General features: G+C 31.5%; 3 protein-coding genes across 7 annotated transcripts; 2 read left to right on the top strand and 1 right to left on the bottom strand.

The window, feature by feature from the left end:
• The first annotated feature begins 123 nt into the window (after positions 1 to 123).
• Ufc1 (Ubiquitin-fold modifier conjugating enzyme 1) lies at positions 124 to 1,415 on the top strand. The gene is made up of 4 exons (XM_074142020.1): positions 124 to 543; positions 757 to 888; positions 980 to 1,147; positions 1,221 to 1,415. The coding sequence occupies exons 1-4, from the start codon at positions 421 to 423 to the stop codon at positions 1,299 to 1,301; spliced, it is 504 nt and encodes a 167-aa protein (XP_073998121.1). The 5' UTR covers positions 124 to 420; the 3' UTR covers positions 1,302 to 1,415.
• On the bottom strand, positions 1,359 to 7,109 carry LOC141461217 (stabilizer of axonemal microtubules 1). 2 transcript variants are annotated; one of them, XR_012462682.1, is made up of 11 exons: positions 6,967 to 7,109; positions 5,452 to 5,517; positions 5,329 to 5,379; positions 5,082 to 5,243; positions 4,448 to 4,637; positions 3,565 to 3,646; positions 3,330 to 3,488; positions 3,195 to 3,244; positions 2,841 to 2,955; positions 1,549 to 1,629; positions 1,359 to 1,465 (listed from the first exon to the last, which is right to left on the bottom strand). XR_012462682.1 is itself a non-coding variant. In XM_074142018.1 (9 exons), exons 1-9 carry the CDS (start codon positions 6,997 to 6,999, stop codon positions 2,837 to 2,839), a joined length of 912 nt encoding a protein of 303 aa, XP_073998119.1. In that variant the 5' UTR covers positions 7,000 to 7,109. The 2 variants fall into 2 exon arrangements, 1 of the variants encoding a protein (XP_073998119.1); XM_074142018.1 differs by lacking the exons at positions 1,359 to 1,465; positions 1,549 to 1,629 and having other exon boundaries at positions 2,837 to 2,955.
• A 40-nt stretch (positions 7,110 to 7,149) lies between these two features.
• On the top strand, positions 7,150 to 14,107 carry FeCH (ferrochelatase, mitochondrial). Of its 4 annotated transcripts, XM_074142015.1 has the most exons (10): positions 7,360 to 7,497; positions 7,577 to 7,751; positions 7,827 to 7,929; positions 8,998 to 9,116; positions 9,205 to 9,306; positions 11,061 to 11,226; positions 11,332 to 11,488; positions 11,565 to 11,680; positions 11,760 to 11,987; positions 12,076 to 12,455. In XM_074142015.1, the coding sequence occupies exons 1-9, from the start codon at positions 7,455 to 7,457 to the stop codon at positions 11,952 to 11,954; spliced, it is 1,176 nt and encodes a 391-aa protein (XP_073998116.1). In that variant the 5' UTR covers positions 7,360 to 7,454; the 3' UTR covers positions 11,955 to 11,987; positions 12,076 to 12,455. The 4 variants fall into 4 exon arrangements, with proteins under 4 accessions (XP_073998118.1, XP_073998117.1, XP_073998116.1 ...); XM_074142017.1 differs by lacking the exon at positions 7,360 to 7,497 and adding an exon at positions 7,150 to 7,288 and having other exon boundaries at positions 11,760 to 14,107; XM_074142016.1 differs by having other exon boundaries at positions 7,284 to 7,418; positions 11,760 to 14,107.
• The last annotated feature ends 12 nt before the right edge of the window (positions 14,108 to 14,119 follow it).

The raw sequence follows: 14,119 nt of genomic DNA, 5'->3' as shown, positions 1-14,119 counted from the left end.
AAATTAAGCGAAAACTCTAACCTTATATGCTTGTTTTAATGATTATTTTCTTTTAATGTAGAGACAACTATCACTATAGGTTCAGAAGAAAAATAATTTGGTTATCAGAATTATACTATCGATTTTTACGATTTGTTTATCTGTCAAAGAAGGTTGCTAGAGAAAAGGGTGATTAAAGAGGAAGACTAGTTAGTGTGTAACGTTACAATAAATAATTAATGGTCTCCTGACACTGTTAAACATCAATTTTAAACAAAATGTCTAAAAATCAGGATATGTGACATGTGGAATGGTTACCAGTTAAACGTCCAATCGTTTTGAAATTTCCAAGAGAAGGCAGCAGCAAGTAGGCCTAGGTTGGTGAGTTGTCAGTTCTTGTTCTTGTAGCCATCTGGTCGTAATTAGCTTGTTACTGCAATTATGGTTGATGATAATTCTAAGAAGACACTTAGCGCAATTCCATTATTAAAAACAAAAGCTGGTCCACGAGACGAAGATTTATGGGCTAAAAGGTTGAAAGAGGAATATCAATCCCTCATACAAGTAAGTAGGTCTTTAATACTAAGTATAACGAAAATAATATATATATATATATATATATATATATATTTTAAATAATGATTTTATCATTTTTTCAAGGAATACATTTTTCGTTATTACAGTTCCATCATTAATATTAATCTATACCTTATACGTTTCATATAGTACATTCTATAAAATGTTTCTTTTTAGAATAAATTACCATTTTAATTGCAGTATGTGGAGCACAATAAAAAGTCAGATAATGATTGGTTCAGGCTTGAATCAAATAAAGATGGAACAAGGTGGTTTGGTAAATGTTGGTTCATTTATAATCTTCTAAAATATGAATTTGAAGTAGAATTTGATGTAAGCATTAGAATTTTAAATAACTATTTCTAAAAACGTTTAATCAAAAGAGGGTGTAATTTTAACACACACATCTTTTTATACGTTCCAGATTCCTGTGACATTTCCACTAACTGCGCCAGAAATTGCATTGCCTGAACTTGATGGGAAAACGGCAAAAATGTACAGAGGTGGGAAAATTTGCTTATCAGATCATTTTAAGCCACTTTGGGGTAGAAATGTTCCCAAATTTGGAATAGCGCACGCTATGGCCTTGGGTGTATGTATCAATAATATTTGAAAATTGTCTATTATAATTGTTTTACTCTTATTCATTTTGATTATATTTATAGCTTGGACCGTGGTTAGCTGTGGAAGTTCCTGATCTTATTGATAAAGGAATTATAAAATATAAAGAAAAAAGTGAATCCTGATTTTCCCAAATGTAATGGCTTCATTTATAAATAAATAACTTTAAAAAAAAAAAAAAATTGTAAAAAGATATGTTTAATTTTATTTTCTGATTAAAGAATTTATTTTTGCCAGAATTTTATTATTTTTTTAGATACTATTTATCTTTTGTCATTTTGATCAATCCCTGAAAAAAAAAAGAAATCAGGTAAAAAATTTACCCTCTAATTAACATCAATACACCAATTTAATTTTTTCTTTCTCACTTACCAGTGTTAGTGAATTACGTGATGAATGGTTTTTTGTCTTGAATTTAATTTAATTGGTGACTTTTATGCATCAACTATTTTTCTGAAATAAATTTATAGTTCATAAAAATTGTTAAATTTTTGATTATGAATATAAAAACCATTCTGATGTAAAACAGACATTGCATAATTTCGGTACTCAATTTATGGCCTCAAAGGTTGAAAGAAGAATATCAATCTCTTATACAAGTAAATAGTCTTGTAACACTAAGTGAAATGACTGTGTAACGAGGATTTAGATGGAATTTAATGTTTGATTTAACGTTGTTATTCTGTTTTTTGTGTAAATTATCTGGCCAGAGCGATGAAGTGTGAATAGAATAATGGCTGCGTTTTATTCGGACTTAAAAGTTCTTCTAACTACTAAATTTAGTGTCTTATATGGGGCGGAAGCTAGTAACTATCATTAACTATAATTCCCACCAATAAAATTATTCTAGCTCATGACAATACAATAAATTACCATATAACAATAATGAAATAAATGAAGCACTTTATATAATTTTTTTCCAATGCTATTCGTCATTAGACCATTCAACAACTCGCAGCCCAATATATTTTAGCTCTTGAAGAGAGCTCGTTAGTATGTGACATAGTTAAGTGGGACAGGGCATCGCACATAAAAAGATGGTCACCTGTCATATGCCCGTCCCCGCAAAGCACACAGTTCGGGTTGTCAACTATCCCGATCCTAAATAAATGTGCCTGTAGGTAATCTGGTCCGGTAATCAAGCGAAAACGGGCCACCGCTACGCCCCGAGGCAGGTTATTTGGCAGCACATAGCCCCTCATGACAGCCCAACGTTTGCCCTCTGAATGAATGGTGTGCAGCTCCGCCGTTCTTTTTTTGGTTTTTGCCCAGCAGACTTGTTTTGTGGTTTCAAAAGGAATGGACCCTTCAGGCTGTGTCATATTTGCTGACAGCTTCCTCATTCCCGCTGAGGCCGCAATGGCTGGGGATCCATTATAAAACCACCCTCACATTTCCCTACTTTTTTTTATGTAAAGTAGTTTACATTAAACGAATTTTTCATCCCTACGGAAAGGCTGACAAACTTATTCGTACGCGAAGGAATTTTTATAAACAACTCAAAAATATTTTGGAGAAGTATGATTGTAGAGGTAGTTAATGATAATGAATGGAATGAGAACTTACTGAAGAGATTCAAGCCAATACAGAATGACCACACAAAATTATAAAAGACAGTAATCAACATTAATACACTTATTTTGGTAAGAAGTAAATATACTTACGGCGGAGGTCTTGGGGGATCGGTGTTTGGATTATAATCAGTGGGACATATTAAGCTATTCTTAGGAGGTGCATCTGTTTCTCCAAAACATTCTGTAGGGTAAACGCAATAGCAGCCTGTCAAAATAATAAAAAATCAAATTATTTGGAATGTGGTTGAAATATATTCATGGTGTTCATTTTAAGACGGCTCAAATGCATTTCATGATTAAACGGTTGATCTGAGCAAAGAACGGTAGAGGAAAATTTGTTGTCCGTCACCTATAGATTCAGAATGTGTGACTTGATCTTAGATTCAGCCCGCGCTCAAAAAGCAAGGGTTGTCTGTATTAATATTGAAATTACAACGTACTCACCCATACAATGACCTCTGTCATCTTCTACTAGCTTCCCAGGAGGTATAAAACTGACCAAAAATTAATTATTTTTATTTTATAATCAAAAGAAAATTATGAAAAGGAATTTGAAACAACTAATTTAATTAAAATTACCTGCCATTATAAATAGTAGTACCATCAAGAGGTGCTCTCGGCCCAGTATAACTTGATGGTTTACCCCAAGGAATTTCTTCTCTTTGTAGAGGTTCCCACGGTACATAAGACATTTTGTGTACCGTATTTCCATCCATGGGCGCATCAGGAGGCATGTATCTAAATATAAAGCGTATGAATTATTTATAATGCTCTTACAGAGGTAAGTACAATTAATTGCAGAATTAATAATCACCTCTTATCTGGTCTGAAAGATGCAGGTGGTTCGTAACGATTGTAATCAGGACACTTGTATGATAAAGTCATAATGCTATCACCTGTGAAAAATTTACAGTTTTAAAAACAAAATTTAGGCTTAAAAAGTGGACAAGGAACCGTTTTGTTTGGAAGCCTTTATGTTGGAGATTTATACAATTATTATCAATTTAAATATGCAGTGAAGAGAATTTTACTTTTCTTGCTATTTCGGTTTAATTAATTTTACTACCCTTGTTCGCTAGTAAAACGAGGTTTTACGATAGTTGATTTTCCATTATGAGTTTTGGCCGAAAATACTAACAATCTATGGAGTAAGAACAAGATTTTTTTAAAAATTGATCTGTATGTGTACGTGGGTTGAACTGCCTTTTCATGTGTGTGATCACAACACTAAGACGATAAAAAAGTAGAACGTTCAAATTTCGCTTCTAGTTTTTTCACTTAGTATACTGATTATATTTAGTAAAATATAATATACAAATATATTATATATAAATACAATATACTTTGTGAATTGGGGAATCCCCTGCTACCAAGCGCGTGGCTGTCACCCAAAAATCTAGCTAGTTACATCAAAAAAATAAAATATTTCCCAGCTGACCATCCTCTTTTTCCAGCCTTGGAGAGCTGGATAGAAAACCTAAACTGAGCGGCAGACTTTCTTCCCAAAATATATCTAGGGATAGTAATAAATTTAAAGCGAGCATAAATGAGTATACTTCAAAAGTTGTTGATTTCTAAAATCTAAAAAAGAAATTCCCACCGCATTTTCTTGTGTTATACATAAATGGGCAAAATTCTCTAAACGCTGCAAATACGTTGTTGAACGAATTATTATAGAATTAATTGATAAAACATACCCTCCATTGGAGACTTAGATAGTCCAATATTTGGCATTTGTTTTATTTGTCGAACATTAATAATTGGTTTGGGAGTGTAATCGTGACGAGTTGTCGTTATCTCTTGCATTGGGCCCTGACCACGAAGGTGATGGTCCCTTGGAATCAACTGCTTTGGTCGAGTTACCCCTGGCCAAGCACCATAACTCAACTAAAATAAAAATAAAAATTTTTTGTATTCAGTTTTAAACAATGTAATAAGTTCTTCTATATAATTGGTTAACTTCCTTATTACAGAGAAGAATAACTGAAAAAATGTGTCTTAAAATAAGAAAATGTGTAATTAGTACAACTTGTAAGAAGGGTTAGCAGATTAATTTGGTCAAGATAAAAGAAAGTTGCTAATAATATGGCTTTTAATACATTTTTGTCGTCTCATTAATGTAATAATTCTGAATTGTTTTACAGATTAAATCTGGAAAGATGTTTTCCTGAAATTAGTGATCGATCCATGGATTGTTTGACATATTTATAAAAGTAATAGATTACAAATTGTGTTAATTATACGAACAAGGGAGACATTAATGTATTGCTATATGTAACATATTGATATTAATATTTTGCTATAATTATAAAATCATTATAAAATTGCAACCTTATGAGTTGTCAGGCCACAAAATTCTCCTGCACTTGCCAGGTTCTCTTTAAGTGATACTTGAACCCCTCTACAACTTCTCACTGCTTTGGGGTCAAATGCTTCATATGACATGTTGTAAGTGGTATCATCAGGCATTTTAACGTCCGGTTTTTGAAATACCTTTTCAACAAAATTTAAGTAAATTTACTTGTTTCAGCAGTTCTTTTGATTAATTGCAAGGTATATTACAGACAAAATTGCTCACTTTAACTGGTTTGTATGATGGCACCTTTTCTGGTTGGACATATCTTAACCGCTATAAAATTGTGTACATTATTAAGATGTTGGGAGACTTGTTAGATTTTAATTGTTATCAAAATAATCTTACTTGGCCAGTTGAATTCATACATTGGCAGGGTAAACCGTATTTGTGCCCTGGGGGCCATCCAGCTGGCTAAAAGAGAATTTTAAATTATTACGAATAGAAATTTCTTCAACAAACTGGAATAGACTCAATACAAAGCAACCTTCATTAATAATAAGTACGAAAAGTAAGATAAGGGGAAATGTACTTCACAAGCAGTACATTACAAGGCGAGTATTAAAAACATGCTGCAGATATTTTGAATTTACAAGAAATACAGCCGGAAATCAGTAATAAAATATGTGGTTTCCACAGGGTTTGGAACTGATTTCCTAATAATACCATATTGAAACGAACAAGAATAAAATTCTTGTCCATAAGTGACAAAATGTTTGAAAGACTGTAGCGTGTATTCTACGAACGATGACAACAAACTCCAATCGGAATTAAAAGAGTGTTTGACGACTTTGTAAATAACGAAATGAAAGGTGTTTCGGGATGCAAAAATGGAAAAGCAGCTATGTACGGCAGGTACTTGGGCGTTGCAGAAAACAAAAGACTTCCGTACACATTCTTTTCTCAAGTATTTCTTTAGGAAACTTCATGGAAAAGCTCCTATTGCTTATTTTATCTATTGCCTGAACCTTATAAATTCTCTTTTAATTGACAATTGGTTTTTCCACCCATAAAGTAATTTTGCAGGATAGAATGAGTGTGTTCCCTATTTTTTTTTTTTTTTTGGCGCATCAACAGCTGAGGTTATTAGCACCCGGAGCTTTTTCCAGTGCACTGCCGGCCTCCGGACAGTGTTCTCTCGTTACAGCTGTAAGAAGCTCCTAGGAAGAGAAAATCTAAGGGTCAGCGGCTGGATTCGAACCCGGGACCTCCGCTTGGGAGTCCAGTATGCTAAACTCATAGCTAATCCCTTCCCTGTGTGTTCCCTATTACTTTCGACTTCAATTTTGTAATACAATTTCCCACTTCTTATGGTCTTTTTTATTTATTTTTTTTTTTTAAAGTGTATTACCGTTTTGTAATGCCCCTTGAGCAAATCACAATAAAGATATTAACATTTTTCACCCGCCAACGAGCATACTAATTTCCCACTTATGTCCTGCACACAATTTTCTGTTCTTTATCGATACGTGCTAAAATGTACAAACTTTACCTAGTTCGTTTTGTAATATATTTTAATTACTATCTTAAAGCAATTCTTTTAAAGATCAAAAATAATTTCTGAAATACTTTGACCAAATGTTTGAAAATTAAATATTGGTTACAAATTCATACCATAATCATATATAGTATACATAATCGACAATAATTTTTTATATCGATTAATTTTCAATGTAATGGCCAGCGGCGGAACGCTAAAGATAAAGTAATATAAAGTAACACTCGTACTCAATAATACAGTGTTGTGGACATAGTGAAGTTCGGAGATTTGAAGAATGATTTACATATGTAGCTATAAACATGTACCTTTACATTTTTATAAAAGTGCTAAATTGAATAAATATTAAAATTAATTGTACTTACCCTTATCTTCGTAACAGGCTGTATTTCAACCATTGTTGATTACACTTTTAAAATTTTAATTCTAAAATTATTTACTCTTGAAAACTTATATTTTTACTTTTCTTTTAAACCACTAGTATTCAATATATTAGGAATGAAGCAATAATGAAAATTTTCAAATTCTAATTCTGAAAGAATGGAATAGTATTGTGTTTGGCGCTAAAACAATGCTCCAATCATAAGTTCTATGTATCTATAACACTTGCTAGAAACAAAACAAAACAAAAAAAGTCAATACCTACAGCATTATTAGAAGGCAGTGTCTAATCAAATTTTTAATGAAGTAAATATGACTATTATTTTTGATAAATAAAACTAATTTAATATGGTATTGAGTGTACGTTTAATTAGCAGTGTCTTCAATTTCGTAAAATCGGAAGGTTATAAATTTTCTGGATGCTAATAAATAATAGGTGACAAGACACAACTTACGCTGTAGAATTAGAAATATGAATGTGTTGACTTCTGGTTGTCTGCTAAAAAATGCTTGTAGTAAGGATTAATTACTGCTATTGAATATAACCAAAAATTACTATGAAAACATACCAAAAACAATTTTTCAATTATTCAGGCCCAAGTATTGCTAGATGGTTTTCTGCGGGCAGAGAGGTGGAAAGTTCTCAAAGAAAAGTTAAAACTGCAATCATGATGCTGAATATGGGAGGCCCTCAATCATTAGATCAAGTAGGTGATTATCTTTTGAGGATTATGACCGACAGGGATATGATTCAATTACCTGTACAGAGGTATTTTATATTCATTTATAAGCGTCTTCAGTATAATTTATATGAAATTTCATTAATTTTGTAATTTTTTTTTAGTACTTTAGGCCCGTACATAGCTCGAAAAAGGACCCCTGAAGTACAAAAAAAATATGCTGAAATTGGTGGTGGGTCTCCTATTTTAAAATGGACACAACGACAGGTACATTACAGTATCTAGAATTAGTGATGTTCTCTTGTTTTATGAATCTTATTAGTATTTCTTAGGGATATACAAGTGGTAGAGGGAAGGCTCTAGGAACAGAGGGCTGAAGTCGGTTTTAGCTTGCAATAAGATTTAATATTTTGGTTACTGTAATTATCATGTCAAATGGATGCTACTCGATGATTCGAAATTACTTGAACTTCTATCTAGAAGCTTCAATCTATGTTAGCTAAAACAAGTTGTTTTTTTTGTGTATGGCCTTATAAAGACAAAGACATTCTGCTTTATCTGCAATCAAGTATAATTTATATGAAATTTAGATCGCTTGTATCGAGCGATTTCAAACTCTCATTGGACCTACATCCAATTGGAATTTAAGCCTCGGTAAGGGTTGCTGCTAATATAAGAATCACAAACCTGAAAAGTTTGGGTCAGAGTGAAGGCCTCAATTTTGACAATTTAGATTTAGGTTTTTCGGAGAAGAATGCTCATGCCTTCAGATTTCTATCTTACAAGTGCGAAGGAGGAGATGATCTGGTAGTGTTTATCACATGGACCCATTAAATCAACTCACAGAATATATTCAAGGAAATATCACTCCTATGTCAATGTGCGCACAGTTTTCTCATTTAAGCTCTATCTTGACTATACGAAGGAAGAAAGATATGTCCGAAATTTAACATCATACTTTGTCGTACGAGTCATTTGGTCTTGTATAAAAAGAGTACACGAAACCTGAAGTTTAACGTAGTCTTAAAAATGTTTTTAAATAGTTTTCAATAAGAACTTCATTGTCTCGCATCTTATAAGTAAATGATATGGTCCCTTCTTTCTAAGCTCACCTTTTTTCCTTGTAAGAGGATAAACAGTGCAGGTTAAATGGGGCCTGCAAGCCTTTTTAAATCTTAAAAAGATTTTAATTTTAATTAAAGATTTTAATGGAATATTTAAATTTAAAATACAGTAGTTTTGGTGTCCTGTGCTATCAGAGGAAACTTGCAGAAATCATTTTTCGCCCTTTGGCCTTTTAACGATTAATTTGGCTGTGATTAATTATGTCTCTAGGGTGAACTGTTGTGTCAAAAATTGGATAATCTTTCGCCATCAACAGCACCGCATAAACATTATGTCGCATTTCGTTATGTTAAACCATTAACTGAGGATGCTGTAGAGGCAATTGAAAAGTAATTTGATTTTATTAAATTTGATACTTATATCTTTTATCCATTTCTTGGCTGAATTTTTATAAGTTTATATATTTATTTATTTTAGAGATGGTGCTGATAGGGTGGTCCTATTTTCACAGTATCCACAGTATAGTTGTGCTACTTCTGGATCAAGTTTAAATGCAGTATATACATGTCTTTCTAAAAAGTGAATAATAATTGGTATCGTATAATTATTTAAATGAAATTAACTATATAGATTTTATTTTAAGGATATTCAGCACTCGTCGTTTTATGCCCTAAAGAACTAGAAATATGATTCAGTATGGTTTAAATTAGTGTAGAAGTACTTGTTTTTCTAAGAATTAGGTGAGTGGTGAGTTCCATTTGTCTGTACGGCTTTTTAACAATTGTTTGGAATTGAATGTTGATTTCTAAACAAATTTTATTATCTATTTACAAAATAAAAATATAGGTCAGCTTACTTATAGCTTTACATATATTGATTAAAAAATGGTATGAAATAAACAAATTAAAATCTTGTCTAGGTTTCAATGTTTCTTTAGAAAGTTCTGTCTTTTAAAAAGTGTCATATAATTGGAGTAATGAAATTAGATTCAGTCTTCCCAAGTTTATAAAGTAGTCCAGAAAAAATTCAATTTACTTCTTATTTTTTATGGAAAATGTCCTATTCGGAAGTATTCTGAAGATGCCATTAGGAAGTCAGTGCCTTTCGGAGGCACATTTTTTTACTGTAGTGTTTATAATAGTATATATATATATATATATATATATATATATATATATATATATACCTGTATATATACTTTAAGGAAGTGCTTTGATTATGGAGAATATTTCGGGAGGAGGTACATGTTGGCTGAGATCCTGTTACAAGTTGGTATTGACTGCACTTTGTTTATGACGAGTCAAATTCTGGTTAGGCGCCCTATTTGGTATTCTTTCTTGTGTCCTACAGTTAGGAGTTGGTCTGGAAGGGATGCTTGGTTTTTTTTTTACTCTGAAGGATCAAATATGGCTTTAATTCCGAGCGGTGGTAATTTCTTTAAAGTTTTTTTTTTGAAGTGTTTGGTTTGATTTGTTTTTATTGACAATGTTGAGTAGTGCCTGACATTCACTGTGTTGTATGGTTTAAATTGCGGTTATTGCATCTAGAATTCTCTAGCTGGCGACTCGGACAAATGTGAAGTGGTAATCGTCCGCACATTTCACACACTTAAGGTCTTGACGACGAAAGCTTTCCGTGTTTCCAAGCTATTAGCAGTTTATGCTTTGTGGAATGTGAGGTGTCCTTTTCGGTTTCGCAGTAACCATCATATAGTAAAGACGAGTTAACTGGAAGACAAGCTTTTCCTTTCTTCAGAACTGCAGCGCACAGAGGAGTTGCCTCTGGGGGAATCATATTTTTTTATTTATCAGTTTAGAGTGAGATAATGGGATAGTATTCTGTTAACTCTTCAAATATTTCTGTATCTGAGACTGAATAAGGTATATCCCTTATTAAGACATAATTTTTTTATTCCCTGGGTTTACAAGAATTTAGTATTTTACGCTGCTGTCTCCGTAAAGTTTTGTTAATTTTCAAAAATCTTCTGCATTTTTTTACGTTAATTGTCAGTTTATTTTTATAGAGTTGTCTCTCGACAAATGAAATCGGCACTGGAAAGTACATCTTTTACGTAGGTTATGAAAAACAAGGTAAAAAGATGTGCCGATTTGTTTTTAATTTCTAGAATGCTTTCAATGTATAATTTATTTTAAATGAACTGATTATTTTAAAGAGCAACATTGAAAGAATTTCACTAATCAAGCAATCCACAAGTTAATTCTTTAAACAGTTTAAATTAAATAAACCCTTATCTCAAGATATGAAAACATTCTTAACTATTCTTTTATTAAAGAAAAGAAGGCTTCAAAAATATTACATTTTAATTTTTTCAGAGATCGTAGTCTGAAGTCTAAATGGAGTTTAATTGATAGATGGCCTGCACATCCTTTGCTTGCAAAAACGTTTGCTGATAGAATATCTACTGAACTGAAACAATTTCCAATTGAAAAACAAAAAGATGTTGTAATTTTATTTTCCGCCCACTCTCTTCCACTGAAGGCATGTATCCACTAATAAATATTGATCAAGATGTAGGTAAATTTATAAGAATATGCTTGACTCATAAAACTGATAAATTGAATATTGGTACGTTTATTTTTTTAGGCTGTTAGTCGTGGTGATCCATATCCTAGTGAAGTAGGTTCTACAGTACAGCTGGTAATGCAAGAGCTTAATTATAGTAATCCTTATACTTTGACATGGCAGTCTAAGGTTGGTCCATTACCTTGGTTATCACCCTATACAGATGATGCTATGAAAGGTTAGAAATGTAATTATTAACTACAATCAGGTTAATTGCCTTAAGTAAATAGATTAAAGAAATATCTTTTATGCAGGTTATGTAAAACAAGGGAAAAAAAACTTTGTATTAGTGCCTATAGCTTTTGTAAACGAGCACATTGAGACTTTACACGAAATGGATATAGAATATTGTAAAGAACTTGGAGAAGAGGTATAAAATTTTTTTATTGAAGCTTATTATCAAATTTTCCGAAAAATTTATTTATATTTATTTTTGCATTATATTTCAGATTGGCGTTGAATGCGTACGACGGGCATCAGCACCAAATGATCATCCGCTATTTATATCAGCATTAGCTGATTTAGTTACGAATCACTTAAAAAGTGATCAAAAAATTAGTCCTAAATTTTTATTAAGATGTCCTCATTGTACGAATGCGCGTTGCTTAAAGGCTAAAGAGTGGTTCAGACAGTTGTGTTCATGATTAAAACATTTTAGGAACAGAAATTAAAAAAGGGTTGGGTATTTGTTTCATTATTATTAGTATTATGAAAAATTGTCAAGGTAACAGGGAAATAAGAAAGGGAAATTATTTAATTTTTTAGAAAAACTGGAATTTGCAGTTGTAGTTGACAAATTTCGGGTAAAACAGGTGTTTCTGAAAGTGTCAATAGTAACAAAACTGTAATCCAAGTTAAGTTTTTGTTATGTTTCGTTTTTGAAATATTCTTTTTTTCCATTTACTCATATACTTAAACTAAAAAGCACTTTAATTTTCAGAAAACTTCAAAACATAATGTTCTGGTAATATTTAATTTTGAAAAAAGAAAGTAAATCATATTTCAAAAATATAAATAATAATAATAATCAAGAGTAAGTAAACATAAACATTAAGATGGGTATGGCGAATTCCCTTATTGCACATCATCAATGAGCATTAATATCATTTTTGTGTTTTACTTGTTATTATGACAAAAAATATCACTGGAAGAGATGGAAAGGGTTAATTCTTTTTTATTAATTAAAAATAAGTTGATTTTAAAATTGAAATAATTAATTATATTAGTCTTTTAATTTTGTATCTTTATTTTATATAAAAAAAATAATATTTTCTTGAATTCTGTTATTATGATCGTAACAAAATTGTCATTCAGTTATTTTTGTTATAATTTGATAAAATATTGTGATTGGTTATTCAAATATTTACAACCAGAAATTTAAATATTTAAACAAATAAAAACTCTTAAATGGCAGTATTTATTTTTAAGTCTCAATTTGTAAATGTAAAGTTTTTGCAGATATCATCACATTGGTACCGCAGTGCTTCCGCAAGCCGAAGATTCTGGGATAAAACCCAGACGTATACCCTCAGCTTTTCTCTTCCTAGAAATCTTTTACAGCTCATTAGCCGGCATTGGACGGTTAGCTGACACAAACATACACTGATCAGAGGGTGACATTGGAGCGAAAAAACTCCTGTACGATTTTGGATGTTTGTGTGCCTTAAAAAAAGGTTCCTAAGATTGCTTGGCAGTTTTGTTTGCCCACACTAAGGAATTTTTTTTTCTTATTTTACGAAACTCAATTTTGTCATGCTAGCCAATTAGTTTGTCAGATAAAATTATTTGAAGAGTTCTAATTGCTAATTGTTATTAAACTAAAAAAAGATGATAATGTACGAAATGCTCCGCTTTATGGCTGATAAACTTTTCATTTCCTACAGAATTCCAGAATGACTACTTCGTGAGCAGTTAAAGTCCAATATATTACCGTATGATGATATATTGAAAAATGTATACAAAATAACACCAAAGGGAAACGTTATTTCACATTATGACAAATAATGGGAATTTACCTTCGACGTATACAATTTGTGACGCACATTGCACTTATCGACTCAGAGAAAAAATAAAGTTATTACAAGACTGGTATGATTTATCAAAACTAAACCAACTTAACTTTAGTTAGTCTCTATACATAAAAAGCGTTACAATGTTTGTTTTACTCTTCGATAAATTAGGGCCTTTCCACCAAACCTCTCTGGCTTTGACCTAAGCCTCAATTTGAAGACATGTACATCCAAATAGATTCTGTATTATGTTTGGCTCTAATTTGACAGAAAGAAGAAGGAGGAACAAAAACAGGCCTTAATATTATTCTTTAAAAGTATAAGGGAAAGAAGCAAGAAGATACCTTATCTCCAGTAGATAATTGTTAGAAGCAAATCTTTGGAAAATCAACTGCTTGATTTGCAAAAATAATTAAATTGTCTACAACAAATAGCTTTGCATTCTTACATCATCCATACCCATGGGTTGCCTATTTGTTTAGTGTAAGTTCTTCCATCACCAGAACCGTTTCCTATCAAGAAAGATTGTTTTCAATAAATAACCTGAATAGTTTTCTGAAGATTTTGAATAGGGTAAAGTAAGTGTGAAGAAATAACATTCTTTGGAGCATACCATTTATTTGTACTCGAAATATTAGTTAAACGACCTTGATATTGATTCTTTATTTTCTTATAAAAATATTCGTTAATGTTACTTACACTTATTTTACATAATATTTTTATAATAATTTTAATAACTGCAGTAGATAAAACTCCTTAAATTTCATACCTAACAAAAATAGAAATAACCTCAACTTTTT

The sequence above is a fragment of the Rhodnius prolixus genome, unplaced genomic scaffold (genome assembly GCF_049639745.1).
Source record: "Rhodnius prolixus isolate KJV_2025 unplaced genomic scaffold, Rpr scaffold_6, whole genome shotgun sequence".
NCBI lineage: Eukaryota > Metazoa > Arthropoda > Insecta > Hemiptera > Reduviidae > Rhodnius > Rhodnius prolixus.
Note: the sequence above shows the minus strand (reverse complement) of the source record. Positions and strands in the feature narration are given on the sequence as shown.

Coding starts and splice junctions, on each gene's coding strand:
- Ufc1 (XM_074142020.1), top strand. CDS start 421: ATGGTTGATGATAATTCTAAGAAGACACTTAGCGCAATTCCATTATTA. Junction 544..756: donor AATATCAATCCCTCATACAA/GTAAGTAGGTCT, acceptor TTTTAATTGCAG/TATGTGGAGCACAATAAAAA. Junction 1,148..1,220: donor CGCACGCTATGGCCTTGGGT/GTATGTATCAAT, acceptor TTATATTTATAG/CTTGGACCGTGGTTAGCTGT.
- LOC141461217 (XM_074142018.1), bottom strand. CDS start 6,999: ATGGTTGAAATACAGCCTGTTACGAAGATAAGG. Junction 5,518..6,966: donor AGCCTGTTACGAAGATAAGG/GTAAGTACAATT, acceptor ATTCTCTTTTAG/CCAGCTGGATGGCCCCCAGG. Junction 4,638..5,081: donor GTGGCCTGACAACTCATAAG/GTTGCAATTTTA, acceptor TTTTTATTTTAG/TTGAGTTATGGTGCTTGGCC.
- FeCH (XM_074142014.1), top strand. CDS start 7,455: ATGAATGTGTTGACTTCTGGTTGTCTGCTAAAAAATGCTTGTA. Junction 7,752..7,826: donor ATTCAATTACCTGTACAGAG/GTATTTTATATT, acceptor ATTTTTTTTTAG/TACTTTAGGCCCGTACATAG. Junction 11,681..11,759: donor GTAAAGAACTTGGAGAAGAG/GTATAAAATTTT, acceptor ATTATATTTCAG/ATTGGCGTTGAATGCGTACG.